Source organism: Bos indicus x Bos taurus, chromosome 13 (assembly GCF_003369695.1).
Source record: "Bos indicus x Bos taurus breed Angus x Brahman F1 hybrid chromosome 13, Bos_hybrid_MaternalHap_v2.0, whole genome shotgun sequence".
Classification (NCBI taxonomy): Eukaryota; Metazoa; Chordata; class Mammalia; order Artiodactyla; family Bovidae; genus Bos; species Bos indicus x Bos taurus.
This window is the reverse complement of record NC_040088.1, coordinates 41,299,709-41,319,937: the sequence shown is the minus strand read 5'-3', so window position 1 is coordinate 41,319,937 and position 20,229 is coordinate 41,299,709. Positions and strand designations below refer to the sequence as shown.

The 20,229-nt window shown below is 47.0% G+C and overlaps 1 protein-coding gene across 2 annotated transcripts in view; it reads right to left on the bottom strand.

Moving 5' to 3' along the window:
* NAPB (NSF attachment protein beta) overlaps positions 1–20,229 on the bottom strand; it is a 39,334-nt gene that overhangs the window by 3,541 nt on the left and 15,564 nt on the right. The window contains exons 2-10 of one of the 2 annotated variants that reach the window (XM_027559565.1): positions 17,038–17,117; positions 12,123–12,239; positions 10,355–10,401; positions 10,186–10,263; positions 5,297–5,352; positions 4,932–5,016; positions 1,312–1,416; positions 570–638; positions 206–256 (exon numbers count right to left, since the gene is read on the bottom strand). In XM_027559565.1, coding sequence (XP_027415366.1) covers positions 206–256; positions 570–638; positions 1,312–1,416; positions 4,932–5,016; positions 5,297–5,352; positions 10,186–10,263; positions 10,355–10,401; positions 12,123–12,239; positions 17,038–17,117 — 688 coding nt within the window. Of the gene's footprint in view, positions 1–205; positions 257–565; positions 639–1,311; positions 1,417–4,931; positions 5,017–5,296; positions 5,353–10,185; positions 10,264–10,354; positions 10,402–12,122; positions 12,240–17,037; positions 17,118–20,229 lie in introns of both variants that reach the window. The other variant, XM_027559566.1, reaches the window with a different exon arrangement.

The window sequence follows — 20,229 nt, the reverse complement described above, 5'->3', positions numbered from 1 at the left end:
GCCTTACAGCTAAAGTCAGCAGAGCTCATAGACTGTCTTAATTTTGAAGGTTGGTGGAATCTAAAAACATTTCTTTTGGAAAACAACACAGGTATAAGCACAATGATGTCCAAATAGATGTTTAGCATTTATACAATGAAAAAGAGAAGTTGTATCTACAGTGTAAACTTTCAGAGAACGCATTAAATCCCAAAGGGGAACTTACTGCTTCTGTGTAAGCTTCACTGTTCTGTTCTTCATGAGCTTCTAGAAGTTTCTGGGAAAATAAATACAGAAAAATTATCTTGGTTGGCTTAAAAGTTCCATCTATGAGTGAATACTTTAAATAGAGAAACAGCCTTCTTACTACACTAACTGATGTTGCTAAATGACTTACAAAAATGGGGAAGTTTTCAAATACAAGAGGCACCCAGGTCAGGGATCCAGCCTTGTGCTAACATTTCTGATCCACCCAATTCAGAGCATGGTGTACACCCAACCCTAACGGCATCTGAGGCCTAGCGTGCGAGAGCAGCACTCACAGCTTCACAGGGTTAAAACGTTCCTAGATTTCAATCCCACTTACTCACTTTCAGTAATTTGCATTCTCTAGAGTCAGTGAATGCTGGAAACATTTCCTCGTATTTCTCAAGAGCAAGCTGGGGAAGAAAACCACTTGTTAACATCTGAGTCACTGAACCAGAAAATGAAGCTCTGACGGTCTATTAACCTCAATACAATTTATTTACATCCTGTTTAACTGTTACACTCAACATCCAAAGCAACCTGTACTGATCAAATCTATTTATTTTTAATTTCAATTTCAGTTAAGAATAAACTGCTAAACCAGTTTTTCTGAAAGAGGCTGCTGTGGAGAAAACCACACAAGACAGATGTCATCGTCAAAACTCCCAGGGCAGGCATCTGCTCTCGTGCACTGGACAGATGCTGTGCCCAGACGCCAGGGCCCGAACCCCAACCCTGTCCCCGCCTCTGCCTCCAGCCTTCACTCTGTTTTTCACTTCTCCCAATCCTCACTCCAACTCCACTTCTAAGTTTTAAAAAAGATGTGATTCTACTTTTCCTGTCTCCTCTCAGCCCCCTGATTTCTTTAAACCAAACTACTGAATGAGGTGTGGCCCCTGGGTTGCTTTAACTTAAGACCCTTGACAGCTGGGATTCCAGTGGCCGCAGGATGGCCAGGATGGGGTCAGGGACTCATCCCTGTCTTGTTTTTCATGGATACAGCGCAGCTTTGCTCTGGACGACGGCTGAGCACCCGCGTTCAGGGTGAATGAAGCACATCAGAAGCTGTGCCTCAGGGCGCCTCACCTTGGCGTTCAGCTCATCCACTATGAAGTGGCAGAGGGCGGCTTTAAAGAAGTAATCCTTTGCACTGTACTTCAACAGAGGGTTATCCATGGTGTTGGCCCCAATCTAGGCAAGAAAGTGGGATCAGAGTAAAAAGGTTAGCTCTCCTACAAAAAGCATGCTGACCCTTACCTGCTCTTTAGCAAGTGCTCTCTCTGCGTCTCATGTTAGAGAATCTATGAAATCCATCCTTTTAACCCAAAGTCATGTACCAGAAATGTTACTGGACAAGAAACAGTATTTGAGACATAAAGTGCTGAACCTGTTAAAAGCGACTCAGAATTCCATGTCCAGGAGGGTAGAACAGACTCGCTGTCTTCCGTCCCTCCCACTAAGTACAACTAAAAGCCTTGATCCTTTTATAGAAAATTAACGTCAGGAGACTAAAACGTAGAGCGAAGAGCAGGTCAGCATGGGGAACAGGGCAAATGGCAGGGAGGTGCCTGCTTTTTCTTGCATAAATCCTTGACTTGGAACAGAAAAAGCCAACAACCCATTAATGCCAGTGGGTGTGGCAAAGAAAAAAAATAAAAACAGTGAAGGAACAGACGGAAGTCTGCTTTCTCCAGCCAGAGGACCAGAAGGGGAGCAGTGCACAAGACAGGGAAGGCTCAGATGACACCTGCTCTGGCCCACCCCACCCACAGCAGCAAATGCCAGAGAGAGACGGGACGCCTGTCCTCCTGACACTGGCCGGAGAGCTCAACTCTTCTGCCAAGGGAGCCAACTAGGAGCCAGCCTGCGCCCCCACCACAGAGGCCTTTGGAGCCCATGTGGGGCTTGTTGCACCATTCCTCCTAGAGGGAATGAGGCATCCTTGCCTCCCAGTGCGCCTGGCTTTACCATCATCTGCTAGGAACCAGGAGGCCAGGTGGAGAGCCTGGTCCTACAACTCCACCTGGCAGGAACAAGTCATACCTCTTCAGTGTCAAAGAAGACCAGCAGAGAGAGGAAGTTTAAACAAGACCCTGCCCTATAACACGATGTAGAAATACCCAGTTTTCAGGTAAAACTCACTTGCAATTCCAAGAAAAGGGAACAACTCAGGTTGAATGAAAAAAAGAGTAACTAATAAACAATAGTTCTCACATAGACGAGATGTTAGAATTATCTAACAGGTGTTAAAAGACTCCTCCTAAAATGTTTCCACCGACCATTACTAAAGTGCTTGAGGCCAGAGGGAAAACCGAAGCATCAATGAAGAAAAGAAAAAAAATTCTCAGCAAAAAGCCCTAAAACATATAAAGAAGAAATGAGCAGAAACTTCAGAACTGAAATATGTAATACCTGACATAAAAAATGGATGGGTTCAACAGCAGAACCCATGGAAAAGAGGGAGAACTCAGAGAACTGATGGAAGAACATTAGAAATTACTCGGTCTGAACAGCAGAGAGAAGACAGATGAGAAAAGAGGAACAGAGCTCTGGGATGTGTGTGACGATAAAACAAGGCCTGGCATCTGGGCCGCCTGAGTCCCAGAAGGGGAGAGAAAGGAGTGGCTAAAAATCACTTGAAAATGTAGTAGCTGAAAATTTCCTAAACTTGGCAAGAAACGTAAACCTACAGATTCCGGAAGTTTAGTGACTCCAAACAAAATCAAAGCAAACACCCTTGCTAAGCCGTACAAACTTCTGAAAACTGAAGACAAACGAAAACATTTTGAAAGTGACAGAGAGAAACACCACCACACCTACAGGGAAAACAGCCTGGATGATAGTAAACCTCTCATCAGAAACTAAGCCAGCCATAAGGGCACATTTCTCAAGTGCTGAAAAAGAGCTGTCAACCCAGAATTGTATACCCAGGGAAACTGTATACCCAGGGAAACTGTATACCCAGCTTCAGGAACGAAGGGGAAATCAAAACATTCATAGGTGAAGAGACACCAGAAGAATGTGTCATCAGCAGACCTACCCTAAAAGAATGGCAAACATTGCCCTCCAAGTAGAACAAAATGCAGGAAGAGATCCTGAAACATCAAGAAGAAAGAACACAGTAAGCAAGATATGGGAAAATATGATGGGCCTTTCCTCTCCTCTTCAGTTTTGTAAATTAAATTGGGTGACTGAAGTAAAAATTGTAATAGTGACTGATGTGTTTCTAAAAGTGTGTAGAGGAAATACTAAAGACAATTATATACTGAATGGGAGAGGATAAAGGAACAGAAAGTAAGGTAAGGTTTCTATATTTCACTGGAACTGAAAAAAAATGACATCATTACCCTGTGATACAGTATGTAAATGTAACACCTAGAGCAAAACACTACAAAGGCTATTTAGAGAGAGATACTCAAAAATACTTTAGGTAATCAAGCAACCCCCTATAAGGCAAGAAAAAACAAACAGAAAAACAAAAAACAAAGGATAAACAGAAAACAAACAAATAAAATGGCTGACTTCAGTTGTAATATGTCAATAATTACATTAAATGTGAATGGTCCAAATACACCAATTAAAAGAAACTAGCAGAGTAGACTTAAAACAAGACCTAACTCTATGCTGTCTACAACAAACTCACTTCAACTGTCACAACATAGGCAGGGTGAAAGAAAAAGAATGCATAAATATATGTCATATACACATTCATCAAAAGAAAGCAGAAGAGGCTACATTTAGTATCAGATAAAGACTTCAAAGCAAAGAGAATTACCAGAGACAGAAGGGGGCATTATAAGATAAAAGGGCCAATGTAGCAAGACACAGCAACCCTAAATAAGCATGCAGCGGACACAGCTGCAAAATAACGTGAAGCCAAGACTGACAGAAATGCAAGCTAGACAGATCCACAATGATAGAGACCGCAGCACTCCACTCTCAACAACAGAAACAGAAAATCGGCAAGTGTACAGAGGAACCCAACGCCATCAACCACGAGCAGCTTATCAACATTTGTAGAACGTGTCACCCAGCAACAGCAGCACCACAGAACATAAAACAAACTTATAAGGGCTGAGATCACACAGACTGCACTTTCCAGCCACAACAGGATCAAACCAGAAACCAAAAACAAAGATAACAGGGACATCTCCAAACACTTGGAAACTAAACAAAACACTTATTAAAAAACCAGGGAAATGAATAAATTATTTATTGCTGTTATAAAAATGAATAAAGATAAAACAATGTAACAGCATCGTGACAGACTAAGCAGCACTTAGAGGGAAATTGAGAGCACTAAAAATGCCCACACAACAAAGAGGAAAATCAGTAAGTTAAGCGTCCACCATCAACGCCCTAAAAAAGAAGAGTAAAATAAATCCAAAGAAAGTAGAGGATAGAAATCAGGATAACAGAAGGAATCAATGAAAATAAAAAAACAGTACAGAAAACCACTGAATTCTACCAAATATCTAAAGAAATAACACCAATACTCTATACTCTTCTAAAAAATAGAAGAGGAGAGAACTCTTTCTAACTCATTCTGAGGCCAGTATTACCTTGCTACCGAAGTCAAAGACATCACAAGACAAAGTTAAAGATCAACAGCCCATATGAATACATGATGCAAAACCCTGAACAAAATACTAGCATGCGAACTCTGGCAGGCCTTCTGCTCAAAGCTGCACAGACGGCAGCCTCACCTGCTCGAAGATCTCGATGGCCTTCTGGTACTGCTCCAACTGGGCGGCGTACGCGGCCACTTTCAGCAAACACTTGTTAGCCGAGCTGAAACCAAGAACCAGGCAGGGTGACAGTCCCAGAGAAAAACGACAAGCCACCTCAGCGAACCTTCACCAGGTCCAGTGCAAGAGACCCCCAGAGAAAAAGCGGAGGTGTGCCTTTCATCACATGTCACACAACTGTCAGAACCTTTCATCAAACATCACAAATCTATCAGAACCTTTCATCACATGTCACAAATCTATCAGAACCTTTCATCACACGTCACAAAACTATCAGAACCTTTCATCACATATCACAAAATTGTAAGAAAAACAATACTTGCCTGTTAGATTCCTCCCCCTTGTAATAATCGGCTGATTGTTCGTAATGGGCGATAGCCTGAAAACACACATGTTTTATTCAAACTACTTGTTTGAAGAGTTGCATTTACATTTGCACAGGTATTTTTTTCCTATAAAAACCCTTTTCAACAGCACAACTTTCATAATCCGGCTTGCTTTATTTTGGGAACACAAGAAAGCATGTGCTTCCAGAAATCTGGTGGCAGGTGGCTTGCCATCCACCAGACTCTCTTCTTCCTGACCCCCCCACCCAGACAAATGCCCACCACCCCATTTCCCCAGGTCTGTGACAGTAAGGGGCAGCCAGGTGACCCATCCTCTCCAAGGGGATGTCAACAGACATGCTGTGGCCCACCTCCAGGCGTGGTCCATACAGCTGACTCTGCAGCCTTCTCCAGGCCTGTCCCCTTCCTATGAGCTGAAGGCAGCGACCACGTCTAGTGATGCTGGAAGCCATAAACTGAAGATGGCAGCCTTTCTGTCAGCCTGGTTCCCAAGTGGTGTCCCCACCACTGCCAAACCCTAAGTGGTGACAGAGTTGAGCTATTCCACTCAGCTCTATGGCTCGCTGCAGCAGCATAGACATTCCTACAAGACCTAGGGATCCTGTAGAATCAGGGTGTTGCCTTCCACCTAGATGGGGATGCTGTGAACTGTCAGGTGGAGAGGAAACAGGCTGCAGTCTGGAGAGCTAGAAGCCCTGGTCATGCTGTGGCATAAGACACAGTGAAATAAAGCACCCGATGACTCAAAGCAGAACCCGTGCTGCTGGAGCAGGAATTCTAAGGGAAGAGACAGACAACAGTGCCTGGTTTTCAGCAAGGCTTCGTAAGAGAGAAGAACTCTGGAAAGATCAGCTAGTTTGTAGGCAATTATACATGGACAGAACCTCATAAGATTGAAAACACCAACGTCTTCTATACCCCAACTGGCAAGAGAAGTCAGATGGTGTTTTCTATAGGGGCGGGCCAAGCAGGTCTGCAGCAGGCCTGAGGACACACACAATGCTTCGTGAGCCATTCCATCCGCTGCCCCCGTGGCTCTCCCACAGCAGCAGAGGCTGCCACCAAGGACACGGGCGTGAACGGGCAGGGCCATGCCTGGAGACCTGCCTGTGGATGGTGGAATTTCAACCCCACACACTTTATGTGCCATGCAATGTTCTTCCCACCAGTGATCACAAAATGTAAGGACTGTCCTTAGTTTGTGGGTGTAAACAGACAGTAGATGTGCACAGTCCTGCCTTAAACATCCAGGTTCACCCAAGGAGTGGAGACGAGGCAAGGCCTGACATGGACTCAGGCCAGCAGCTCAGTGTCTGCAGGGCAGCCCCAAGGATCTGAGACGGGGGTGTGGGGATGCAGGGGAACCCCATCAGAAGAGCCCTTGGACCAGGGTCACTGGGTAGCCCCCATAGCTGACTGCATGGCCTTGGGCCCTCTCCCGTGGGCGCCGGCGGAATGACCAGGGAGCAGAGCCACCTCTGGAGCCACGTCAACCTCGACTGGACTGCAGGGCACCAGAGCCCATTTGTGAAGCAGACACTTCTGCGTGGAGTCACAACACGTGGGGTCTACGGATCAGCCATGCAGCCCTCCCTCACTAACACGCTCCCATACAAGCTTTCTGAGTATAACTGATAATGGGAGAAAAACTGGGAACAATTTAAGTGATTGAATATAATGGGCTACTGTGCTAAGAAGAAGAATAATGACAGGAAGTTCCAATATGAAAAGTTCTTTATGAAATAGCACATTTAGAAACAGCCATAAAAAAACATATACCTGAAAGATGCAGCTGGCATCGACTCCTTTGGAGCAGGGGCAGAGCCATGGCACACACACTGCCGAGGACTTCCCTCCCCCTCTACCCTGTGAGCGCCGAGGGTGAAGGCCCAGTGCGACGCCTGCCACAGCCAGTGCTCAGCTGAACAGGTGCTGAGCGGACAAAGGCAGCTGCACTGCACAGGCAGTCCTGCTTACAATACCACCAGGTTTTCCGTGAATTTCTAACCAATCAAACATCATCTCTGAACTGTCCATATCCTCTAAAGTACTTGGCACTCCTTCCCATTGTAATGCTGGGGTAAGTATGGGAAACAAGACCAAGTCACAGTGCAGGGAACCAGGCTGTGTGCCCTCTCTCCAAGGAGGGAGCAAACTACTCACCCTTCTGCTCTCACCACCCAAAATCTGAGGAGCGGGGCTGGCCTGGAGCAGTGGGACTGCTGTTCTGGAGGGTGTGCCTGTGTGTTTAGTCACTTTAGCCATGTCTGACTCTTTGCGACCCCATCGACTGTAGCCCGCCAAGCACTTCAGTCCATGGAATTCCCCAGGCAAGAATACTGGAATGGATTGCCATGCCCTTCTCTAGGGGATCTTCCCGACTCAGGGATTGAACCCACCATCTCTTTTGTCTCCCGCATTGGAAGGAGGATTCTTTACCACTAGTACCACCTGAGAAGCCCTCAAGGATGACAATAAATATCAAAAGTAGAATACAACTATCAAGAACAACAGCATATGTAACAATGAATCTAGACAAAATTACTACCCTCTAATTTGGATAAAGTAATCACAATACTCCTCCCTGGGGAGCCTGATAAGCCACAGCATGCTGGAGAGCACTGGGCCCTGAAGGCAGAGACGGGGCTCCAGGACCACGGTCACCACCAGGGCCTTACAGACAACACAGTGGTTGAGAGTCAAGCTCTAGAGCCCACTGTGTAGGTAAAACAGCCTTCAGATGGATCATCCTTTTAGAACCTACACCCTGAGAAGCCTACCCTACCCTATAAATACCTACTCTATGCTAACACAGACAAGAGAAACCCCGTTCTCCAGGGACCTGAACCAGGGCTCCTCAGGGTCACTGATGATCACAGACTGTTACCATATTAATGTTCTACTTGAAGTCAAAGGAGAAATAAGTTTACGGAACTTCACATACCCCTATTCGCCGGCTAAAATCCGAGTGAACCAGGGACACACTATGGCCACATTGACAGGGAAGAAACTCACTCATGAATGAATAAGACACAAGGTGCCTTAGTGTAACTGATTTTTCAAACAAATGTCACGCGCCACCGACCCAATCTGGAGAGTCCCACCAGGGAGGCGAGGACAAGGATGTTTCTAGATACAGGAGCCCAAAGGAGAGGCGAGCTGCTCCACAAGCCTTCACCCCACACCGTTGACACCCCTGACCCTGACACCCCTCACCCCTTCAGGGTCCGTGAGCAACTGGCAGAACAGCAGGAGCACTGGGAGTGACGTGACGGGCTGCAGAAACTCCCATGACAAACTGTCAACATTGTTTAACAAAAAGAAAACCAGGAATTCACCACAGATCGTTTTAGCCACCCTGAATCTCACAGAGATGCATGTGGTGAAGAGGCTGCCTGAGATCTCGCCCTTCAGACTGAAAACTGAACGCTGAGGTCAGGAGAGGACAGAGCAGCCTCGGCTGGCTGGACACTCTGCCTACCAGCACTCACCCTTCTCAGGACAGCTCAGACTCAGTAAAGACCAAGCCCGCTCCAGACACCCTGACCAGACAAGCGTCCCGGCCCCGCTACTCCTGCTCTGCCATCGACTCTGCAGACTCAGAGTCACAAAGACGGGCTCAGGGCTGGGGTTCAGCACCTGCTCCTGGGTCAGAGAAAACCTCCCCAGGAGACACGGCACACGGCCCTGATGTGGTCAAGGTCTGAGGGTGGCCTCAGAAGAGCAGGGCACAGCACGACAGGGATGGCCCAGAGACCGTCCATGACATAAGCCAGTGAGTTCTGAGCCGCCTGACCACCAGGGGCACCCCCGTGAAGCCAGAGGGGGAAGCCGCCCGTCCCATGGCAGTCCTGAGGGGCTGCCCCACCGGGGATCCCATCTGCTCTGGTGGGGAGGGCACCCTCGGCTCACTCAGCAGAGCCAGGGTCTCAGACACACTGGTATACCAGAGGCAGGCTTGGGCCGGTGTGGGGCACCCACTGCAGTGGAGGGAGAGAGCGAGACAGGGGTGGTGAGCGGGCCGACAGAGCCTGTAAGGGGGGCCCTGAGGTGGGGGGCGATGGGTGTGTCCTGGAGAGGGCGGAGGTCCCAGTTTTCGTGAGGCGGCTGGAACAGTTCCCATCACAGTATCAAATAGGCAAAGCTCTGCAGAACTGACGTGTGGTAGAAGAGCTCAGAGCAGAGGAAACAGCAGTCACAGGCCCTGAGGCAGAGCACTCCTGACACGTGAGAGGCTCCGGAAAGGTCAGGGTGGCCACCACATGAGGAACAGGGGAGCACGGCCCGGGGTGGGGGGAGAGGTGCTGGGTGAGGAGACAGGCCCCGAGGCTGTAAGTAGTGGAGAAACCACCTGATTCACTGCTGACGCGGACAAGCTGCTGCCAGACACAGAGCACACATGCCGTGAAGCTGTGTGAGCACCGAGGACCACGGGAGTGAGGGCAGGGAGGGCATGAGAGCCCAGCCCCCAGAGAAGAGGAGGAAGCAGCCACGGGCAGGGGTGAGAGCACCAGGAAGGACATGCTCCAGTGGCCAAGAGAGAGGTGAAACAGGAAGTGAGAGTGACAACAGTCCAGGGCGGAAGCAGGCATGGGATGAAGGTGATCTCTGAGCTCAGCATCCACCACCAACAAAACCAGCCATTCCTCCCTGATGCGTGTCTGTTGCCCACAGTGCTCGGTTTTACACAAATGCTGTCCCAAATCTGAGCAAAGGCAGCCTGGGGCCCTGGTAAGGGGTTTTTCCCTCCCGCCACCACCCGAGGTCTCCAGGAGACCCCAACTACACATGCTTCCCTCTGCCCTTGCATTCCCACTGCAGGGGCGCCTGGGGTCCCCGCCCACCAGCTTCCCCCATCTGCGCACCTTCTCAATGTCCACTAGCTCTGTCTCGTAGATCTCTGCGATGGTGATGTGGTGCTTGGCCGCAATCGTGAACCTTCCCTGGGGAGGAAACAGAGCAGTCAAGTTCCGGTTAACCGTGAGCCGTCTCGAGGGCTCCACCCCACGGCCGCTCAAGCAAGGCAGGTCTTACCATGTCTGTGTAAATGTCGATGGCTGCATTTAAGCAGTTGATAGCCTCTGAAGCGAAGGCATTCAAGAGAAACAATGAAAAATCCATTCAGTCAGAGGGTTTGCTAAGCCTGTCTTCCTGGGGGCTTCTAGACCGCTAAGGGGGCCCCGATGGGGCAAAGGGGAGGCAGGGTGGTTGGTAAGAAGCAAAAGTGCATCTGCACATGCCCAGCCCCTCCACGAGCCAGTACACAGAGGCTGCAGCATCAGAGAGGAGGGCAGGGTGGGGAGGGGAGGCTGGCTCAGTGACACCTACCCTGACCCTGAGGACCTCATGGGGAAGCCTGCATCAAGAAGACAGGACAATGGAGCCAGAGCCAGCATCAACACCCATCCATCTATCTGCTAAAACCTGAGGGCAGCTCCTTCCTCACTGACATCACGTGTATGCAGTGATTTTGGAAGACAATTACTTTTTGTACACGGTTAGAAGATGCTAACTTTTGGTGTACTAACAAATATCAACAGGAAGAAAAAGTCTAATAAATGAGCTCATGAATAATACCGATTTCCCAGAACAGTGAGCTCACAGAGCAGAGGCATTTACAACTCGGGCACACGGGGCCAATGAGTGCCCACCTCACAGAGCAGAGACATTTACAACATGGGCACGCAGCTGGCAGCACCCAGGGCACTGCTTCTGCTCTGGAGAGGCAGCAAAGCAAAAAGACCCAACGGAAGAATCAGGCAAGTAAGTAGATTAGTGACAATGAAAGTGATTTCCCCCAACCTGCATAAGAAACATGGATAGTCGTGCCTTTAAAAATACAGGAAAATTGAAGAGCTACCCACAAAATCCCACTCAATCCCCCAGCTAGGAATTTGATGCCCTTTTCCTCTGTTTTCTGGACGCATTTCCACGAGTACACACTTTTTGTGAACCTGAGATTTCGGCTCCCTGTGGTCCTTCAGTTGCCGTGCAAACGTCCTAGGTCACAGGGCGTCCCGGACGTCAGGGCCTGAGTGCCTGCACCACGTGAGTGTGGCACTACATGCTGATGTGCAATGACTCTACTGTGCACTTGGGCTGTGCCCAGCTTTTCCCTTTGGAAATAAGCTACAGCTAATCCTTATACCACAGCCCTTATTCCAATGTGAGATTGTCAGGAAACTCGGGATTTTTGTGTTAAAATGGGCTGCTGAAACCAGAGGGCAATCCCACAAACACAGTGCATGTGTGGAGAGAGGTCAGGCCTTCAATTGCAGGATGTACGTTTCTCCAGCTCAAAAACAAAGGACATCTGAAAAACTTCACCACTTCAAATAACCAAGATCATTCTTTCCTCAAAACCAACACTTGGAAAAATGCTTTTTAAAATAGTCAGATAGTACTTGCTTTGGCAGCACATATACTAAAAAAGTCAGATGAATGCTGTGTGTATAAACTGTTGTAATTACTGGATTTTATGACCTCCCGTACACTGCACCTCCACATAAACTATTCAGAAGTAAAGGAATGAACCTTTGTTTCCCTTAGTGGGCGAGGTACACATTCATGAAATTAACATTAAAGACTTACATAAAGTTAAAGCTAATTTCAAAAAAACTGTCCACAATGCAGCATAGATGGTGTTTAAGACGATGGTACTGACAACAGGATAAATTTAACAGATTTTCTCCACAGAAACTTCAGATGATCAGAGTTAAAAATCTTCAAATCTCCACCGTCCGGGAGTGCGTCTCCCTTCAGCAGCAGAACTCGTGGGAGGTCTGGGGGGTGCGAGGCTCACCTTGGGGGTCTGCCTTCTTGTAGGCGTTCCCGGCGTCCACAAAGCTGGTGGCTGAGTCGTGTTTGCTCTGCAGCTGCATGTGGAGCTTGGCGGCTTGACAGAATGCATTTCCTGCAGCTGAAGACAACACATGAGTGAGTAAACACAGGAGCAGCCACCCCCAGGGCAGCCCCGCTCCAGCCCACGCCTGGGGAAGGCCCCGTCCTGACGGTGGCACACGTGCATGTGACCCAGTCACCTCCGGTGACCACAAAGACGCCCGGGATGCCTGGGCCAGCAACAAGTGCTGCTCTCAGCCTCAGGCCTCCTTCCACACTGACTGCGCATTCAGCACTCAGCTCCGTCCCCAGTGCAGGCCCCACACTGATGGGCGTCTCCGAGGAGGCATGAGGCTGGGAGGGTCCATTTCCACTGACTTGGCCAGCATAGCCGGAGAAATGGCAACACAAGAAGAGGCAGCACAAGCCCCCAAATCAAACCGCCCAGCTTCAAGTCTCGCCCTGAATAAGAACGAAGACGAGAGGACTTCCGGGCACTTCTGAAGATATGGACCCACCAGTGCAGCCTAGGCCCTGCCAGTCTGAGCCAACACTGGCCCAAGATTGGAGGTGGGACCGGAGAAGCCTGCCCACCAGGCCTTGACCCCTACCTTTGTGGATCATGAACCTGGCAGCCCAGAGGAGGGTCCAAGCTGCTGCCAAGTGGTAGGCAGGAACCCAGGACCTCAGGGCAGCTGGAAACTTCCCACCATAGTTCAGGAATGCGACTGCCGAAGAGCAGCTCTGATGAGTTGGGTCTCAGAAGTGTGTACCATCACTCAGACCTTCTAGGCAAAGTGCTCAGGACAGCGTGGCCCCAGAAACACACTCACGTGCTGGCCATTTTCATAATCACATGTATATCTGCCCTCAGAGCACACCTGTGCTTTGCCAGATTGAAATGTCAGCATTTCTTTTAGAACTTAATCCTCCTCCTCCCACCAGTAATTTCATTTTTTGACACTTTATCTACGCTGGCCATTCCAGAGCCAATGGTGTTCCATCCCTTCCTGGCTGGGGTAACAGCACAGCACACAGGCTCTCCCGGGCTGGCTCCACTTCCCCGGACAGTATTAAAAGCGCTGATTTGACAATTTCACGCTCCCACCTTCCAAAACAAGCTGCTGGCTCACCTTTTCAATCTGAGCACTCACTCCAAACACCGCTAACCTCTATCTCTACCAATGTGGAAGTATCTTTAAAGGAGTGTATTATCAAAATAAAGTTACACACCTTCTCAGACCCAGTTTCCTCAACTGTAAACATCTAATTCCTGCCAGGATGATCTCTCAAGAGCACAGTAACAGACAAATCAGACGAATTCTTTTATTCTCATAAAATAACTTCTAAAACTATAAACAGATGAGATGCAGTGGTATCACGATCACCACCACGGCAACATGGCAACGATTTCAAAGAACCTAATTTTCAGTTTATTATTTCCTTTTTTAACCACTTTTAAAATTGAGGTATAGTAGATTCAATGTTGTGTTAGTTTCAGATGTACAGCAAACTGTTTCAGTTATACGTATGTGTGTGTGTATATATATATATATTCATTTTCAGACTCTTTTCCTTCATAGGCTATTACAAAATATCTAGTATAGTTCCTTGTGATATACGGTAGGTCCTTGTTGTTTATTTTATAAACAGTGGTATCTGTTAGTCCATTAGTCCCAAATTCAAGGAACCTAATACTCTGTAAAATACACTCAGCACCTGTCTACTGTGCTGCACATATGGGTCCAGGCCCTGCAGGCAGGGCAGAGAGGAAGCACAGAAACACGCTGGCCTTCCAAGGTTTATGTTCCGAGGAGGAACAGCACATAATAAAAGCACAGACAATACAAACGAACAAATGAACTTCACTTATTTTTGCTAGATGGTGCTAAGGGCATCGGGGAAGAGGGGAAGGGGCTTCCCAGAAGAGTGGACTGCCAGGGATGGCCAGGAGAGACCTCACTAAGAGGATGATGACATTTGTAGAAGGGCCTGGAGGAAAACAGGGACCAGCCACACCCTACTGTGGGGAAGACAGTGTCAGAAGGAGGGCACAGCACAGGCAAAGAGTCAGAGGAGGGTGCTGGGGAAGGAGTGGGCGGGTAGGAGAAGCGTCCAGACTGAGGACAGGATGGGAGACCAGCTCGGCTCTGAAGGCCACCTTGAAGGATTATAGCTCTGCTCTGAGATTACATGACCTGACTAGAGATTCAACAGGGCTACTTTGGTTTCTTTAAAACAAACAGGTAAAGTCAAGAAGCAGGGCGATGTCAGCCCAGGCAAGAGATCACAAGGGTGGGGGTGAGGATACACATATATCCCCTTCAGTTATATAAACAGTAACACTCTGAAAGGAATTTTCAAAGGTTAGAACATCTGGTCCCCAGATAAAGGAAGGAAAAGGTCTTTTTAGATAAGATCACTTTTTACCCTGGTTTTTCCAACAGTCATGTATGGATGTGAAAGTTGGACCATAAAGGCAGCTGAGCCCTGAAGAATGGATGCTTTTGAACTGTGGTGTTGGAGAAGACTCTTGAGAGTCCCTTGGACTGCAAGGAGATCCAACTAGTCCATCGTAAAGGAAATCAAACCTGATTATTCACTGGAAAGACTGATGCTGAACCTGAAGCTTCAATACTTTAGGCGCCTGAAGCGAAGAGCCGACTCATTAGAAAAGACCCTGATGCTGGGAAAGATTGAGGACAGGAAGAGAAGGGGACAACAGAAGATGAGATGGCTGGATGGTATCACTGACTCAGTGGGCATGAGTTTGAGCAGGCTCCGGGAGATGGTGAAGGACAGGGAAGCCTGGTGTGCTGCAGTCCATGGGGTCACAAGGAGTTAAGACACGACTGAGCAACTGAACAACAACACTAATAGGACCTGAACCAAAAAAAAGAGGTGACCACTAATCCTCTTTTCTCCTCTCTTTTAAAATACATTATAATTCAGGGGCAAAGGCACTTTGGAAACAGAACATGTCTTTCTTATCTAAATGTTTTAAAAAGAGTTTTACAGCCAGAAAGGACCTTTCAGGGCCACCTAAGCCAAAGCATCTACTTCACGGAACTGACTTGGAAGCGTCCACCTTAGAAACAAGTGGAGAGATCGCACACCTTACGTTCACATGACTCGGCGTGGCATGGACATCTCCGTCAAGCTCGGAGAGCCCCTGGGGAAACAAATGCACTTTGGGAGGGAAAGGCCCCCCACCTCAGGTCATCTGCAGGCTCAACGGGGCCAGAGACCCACAGAGACCAGGCAGGCCTGGTCAAAAGCCATGTCCACCTTCACTATAGAAAAACCCCTTCATGTAACCTCTTTTTTTCCAGGGGTAGAGGAAAGATTCTGCTTCTTGAATCAGTGTTGGAAAAGAGCCACCCCCTCTCGAAAAGAATTCTGATTTCATTTTGTGTACCTTCCCTGCATAAAAGTATTATGTTATTTCTCCAAAGAAGACATACAGAGGGCTAACAAACACATGAAAAGATGCTCAACATCACTCATTATCAGAGAAATGCAAATCAAAACCACTATGAGGTACCATTTCACACCAGTCAGAATGGCTGCGATCCAAAAGTCTACAAATAATAAATGCTGGAGAGGGTGTGGAAAAAAGGGAACCCTCTTATACTGTTAGTGGGAATGCAAACTAGTACAGCCACTATGGAGAACAGTGTGGAGATTCCTTAAAAAACTGGAAATAGAACTGCCTTATGATCCAGCAATCCCACTGCTGGGCACACACACTGAGGAAACCAGAAGGGAAAGAGACACGTGTACCCCAATGTTCATCGCAGCACTGTTTATAATAGCCAGGACATGGAAGCAACTTAGATGTCCATCAGCAGATGAATGGATAAGAAAGCTATGGTACATATACACAATGAAGTATTACTCAGCCATTAAAAAGAATACATTTGAATTAGCTCTAATGAGGTGGATGAAACTGGAGCCTATTATACAGAATGAAGTAAGCCAGAAGGAAAAACACCAATACAGTATACTAACGCATATATATGGAATTTAGAAAGATGGTAACAATAACCCTGTGTACGAGACAGCAAAAGAGACACTGATGTATAGAACAGTCTTATGGACTCTGTGGGAGAGGGAGAGGGTGGGAAGATTTGGGAGAAGAGCATTGAAACATGTAAAATATCATGTATGAAACGAGTTGCCAGTCCAGGTTCGATGCACGATACTGGATGCTTGGGGCTGGTGCACTGGGACGACCCAGAGGGATGGTGTGGGGAGGGAGGAGGGAGGAGGGTTCAAGATGGGGAACACATGTATACCTGTGGCGGATTCATTTTGATATTTGGCAAAACTAATACAATTATGTAAAGTTTAAAAAAAAAAAAAAAAGTATTATGTTAGAAAATGAGGAGTCTGTCAGGATTTAGAAGTAACACCCACAACTGCCTCATTTCTCAGGGCACCACAATCAGTTATCAGGGTAAGGTATGGTTAGAAAGTCTCCACCAAGGTTTAGGCAAAGAAAAGCAGGCATTTCTATGTATCTGACATCTTTTTCAGTAACTTTTACTTCAACTTTCACTCCTTGTACTAAATTTATTTAAGCACATGAGTAAACACCAAAGGTTACCCTTCTTAACTCCAAGTAATAGTATGTCTTTTAAAACCACATGCCCACTGTAGTAAGTGCTTTGCAGACACTAAAGCAGACACGCCTTTATGCCTAAACTTCAATCAGTATTTCAAGCTTTGCTCCCTTGGATCAACAGCCCCTCTCCCCCACCCTGCCCACGCAGCCAGCAGTTTTTCTAAGGGGAAGGCGGAGAGTCATGTCCTCCTTCAAAGTGATTTTAAAGTTATTTGCCTGGAAAGCAAACAAACACCACCTTCATACATACCACTCCAGTTCTTGGCCATCTTGAACATGTTCGCAGCTCTGGTATACATTTCACAAGCCTCTTCTATTCTTGTGTTTCCTCTGAGAAAAATGTAAAGATGAGGTTAAGTTTTACAGTAACAACCATCCATGTCCCTAAATATCCCTCAACTAATGGACATCTACCAAGCACTTACGACGTGCCAGACCAGTGCTAGAGAACCTTGCCAGCAGCTCGGACGGGACACTCTGATCACCCTTGCTGTCCCAGGTGAGGGAACCGAGGTCTAAGAGAGTAAACGCCACCCTGCGAGGATTCCAGAGCACCGAGACGCAAACACCGCTGTGGCGGGACCCAGGGCCTACACCCTCAAGAGCGTCCTTTCCATGCATGTGAACCGAAGTTTTACTTGTCCCAAGGAATGAGAAGTACGTTTTTCAAAGGAGGCTGAATTTTGAAGGATAAAGACATGCTGATGCTTTTAACGTCCGCTGTTTGTGTTCAAACTTAAAAACAAAACCCGACGCAGGAGCAGCAATGCACCAGGCTGCTCAAGGGCTGCAATGCCTGGCGTGAAAGGGGCCGGGGGTGGAAATGCACTCTACAACATCCTGTAGGGGAACCCCACTGCTTTCAGAGTTTCCACTCCACCAAGCTGAGGCCTCTACGCCCACTGGTCCTCTGTCTCGTGTGTCTACTCTATAAACAAGAAAGAAAGAGAGAGAACCAGAACAAGACGGGCTCTCCACAACACACACCACACGCCAAGGGGAACTCCCGGCAGAAAATGGATGTAAAGGACTGAGAGAGGGCGAGGCCAAGGCTGACTGCAGTCCAGAGGAGGGGCACCCCATGCCACGAAGCTTGCAGAGGGCAGGCACAGATCACGTGTGACTCTACCTGGGGCAGTCACCACTGAGTGTCTGACTCCAGACTAGTACTTTAGTTTCTTTGGGTCTCCAATCTTGCATGTGTAAACTGAGGGTAATACACAGTCTATACCTCTGAGTTATTATGAAGATCAGAAGAAATAATCCATATGGAGTTGTGTAGGGCTGGACCCAGAGTCAGTCAGGATGATCATTGTAACTAGATTGGTGTACTGAAGGCATACAAACTCTGGAATATTTGTATACCTCGTACGTGATCTGTATCTAGAATATATAAAGATCCCTTACAACTCAATAACAAAAAGACTAATGATTCAAGTAAAAATGAGTGAAAGATCTGAATAGACACTTCCCCAAAGCTTAAAAAAAAAGACATAGCCAATAAGCCCTTGAAAAGATACTCAACATCATTAAGCATCAGAGAAATGCAAATCAAAACCACAAATAAGACAGCACTTTATTCCCACCAGGCTGGTTAGACTCAAAAGAGAGGACTAAGGAAATGTAGGGAGGATGCAGGAAACCAGCGCCCTCATTTACTGCCAGTACAAGTGGCAAACTGTATAAGAAGCTACCCTGGATGAGTCTGGCAGCTGCTTAAAAGGTTAAACATGGTTACTGAATGACCCCAAATTCTACATCAAGGCACATACCTAAGAGAGACGAAGACATCGGTCCACACAAAAACTTGTACACAAATGTCCACAGAAGCATAGCTCATGATAGACAGAAGTGGACACAACCAAAATGTCCATCAACTGAAAAATGATAAATGAAGGTGGTATACACACAGTGGAGCAGATCAGACAATAAAAAGGAATGATGTACGGAAGGACGCACTAACTGTGCTACAAAGCACACGACCTTCACGACATCATGTGGAGTGAAGGGCCAGTCCCAGGGGAGCCCACCATGCACCAGCAAGGGCTGCAACAGGCTGGTCCTGGAGCTGGGAGTGCTGGAGAGAAATGGAGGGGGTGGGCAGAGTTTCTTTCTGGGGTGATGAAAACGTGCTAAAACCACTTGCTGTGGTAACCGCATCGTTTAGCGAATATGCTTAAAAACTACTCAACTGGACACTCTGGATGGGTGAATAGTATGGTATGTGAATTACACCTCAATAAAGCTGTCTCCCTCTCCTCTAAAAAACTCCCCTTTGGGTGGGTATGTCATACAACCAGGGACAGGATGGCAACAAACCACACCAACAATAAAGCGGTAGAAGAGCAAAGACTTCTCGCTCACACCTTCACGCTCCTTTTCCTTCACTTCAAAACTACATTTAAAAAAAGCTAATTATTGTGATGAACATTCCTAACTCAAGAAAGCTTTCAATCTTAGCCACAGCTCCTTGGAGATAACAAAAGGCTTGCCACTTTCTGTGTCTTATTTTTCTAAAGTGTACCAGGAATCTTGAACTGTAATTACAGTGCAATCATTCTTATTAAAGGTTTCTAAATAAAACTAGCTTAATTAAAATGTACTTTATCCTATTATTTTCAGAAGCAGGTTCAGCTAAGAATAATAGAACGCCTACAACATGCTGTCTTATGCTGCATGTTTCCATGTGCTTTCTGCCACCTTCAGAATTACAACGACCACAAAAGATGACATCTCTGTGTTGTTGTCGTCCAGTCACAAAGTTGTGTCTGACTCTTTGTGACCCTATGGACTGCAGAATGCAGTCTCCATATTACAGAAGGGAAAACACTGTACCTGGAGGTCAATGGCTTGTCATCCAGCCAAAGTCAGTGGTGGAGCGGACACCTGATGTCAGGTTCAGCGATCTTTACAAAACTAATGAATGAACTCGGCGAGACTCAAGACCCTCACCTCTCACTTAACAGAATCACCAGAAAAATGCTGACGTTAACAGCACCAGAGAACTCACTTGTCATAAACAGACACAACTTAAAGAATTCATGAAAAAATTGTCACCCTGCTTATTTAACTTATATGCAGAGTACATCATGAGAAACGCTGGGCTGGAAGAAGCACAAGCTGGAATCAAGATTGCCAGGAGAAATATCAATAACCTCAGATATGCAGATGACATCACCCTTATGGCAGAAAGTGAAGAAGAACTAAAGAGCCTCTTGATGAAAGTGAAAGAGGAGAGTGAAAAAGAGGGCTTAAAGCTCAACATTCAGAAAACTAAGATCATGGCATCTGGCCCCATCACTTCATGGCAAATAGATGGGGAAACAGTGGAAACAGTCAGAGACTTTATTTTTTTTTACTCCATGCAGCCATGAAATTAAAAGACACTTACTCCTTGGAAGGAAAGTTATGACCAACCTAGACAGCATATTAAAAATCAGAG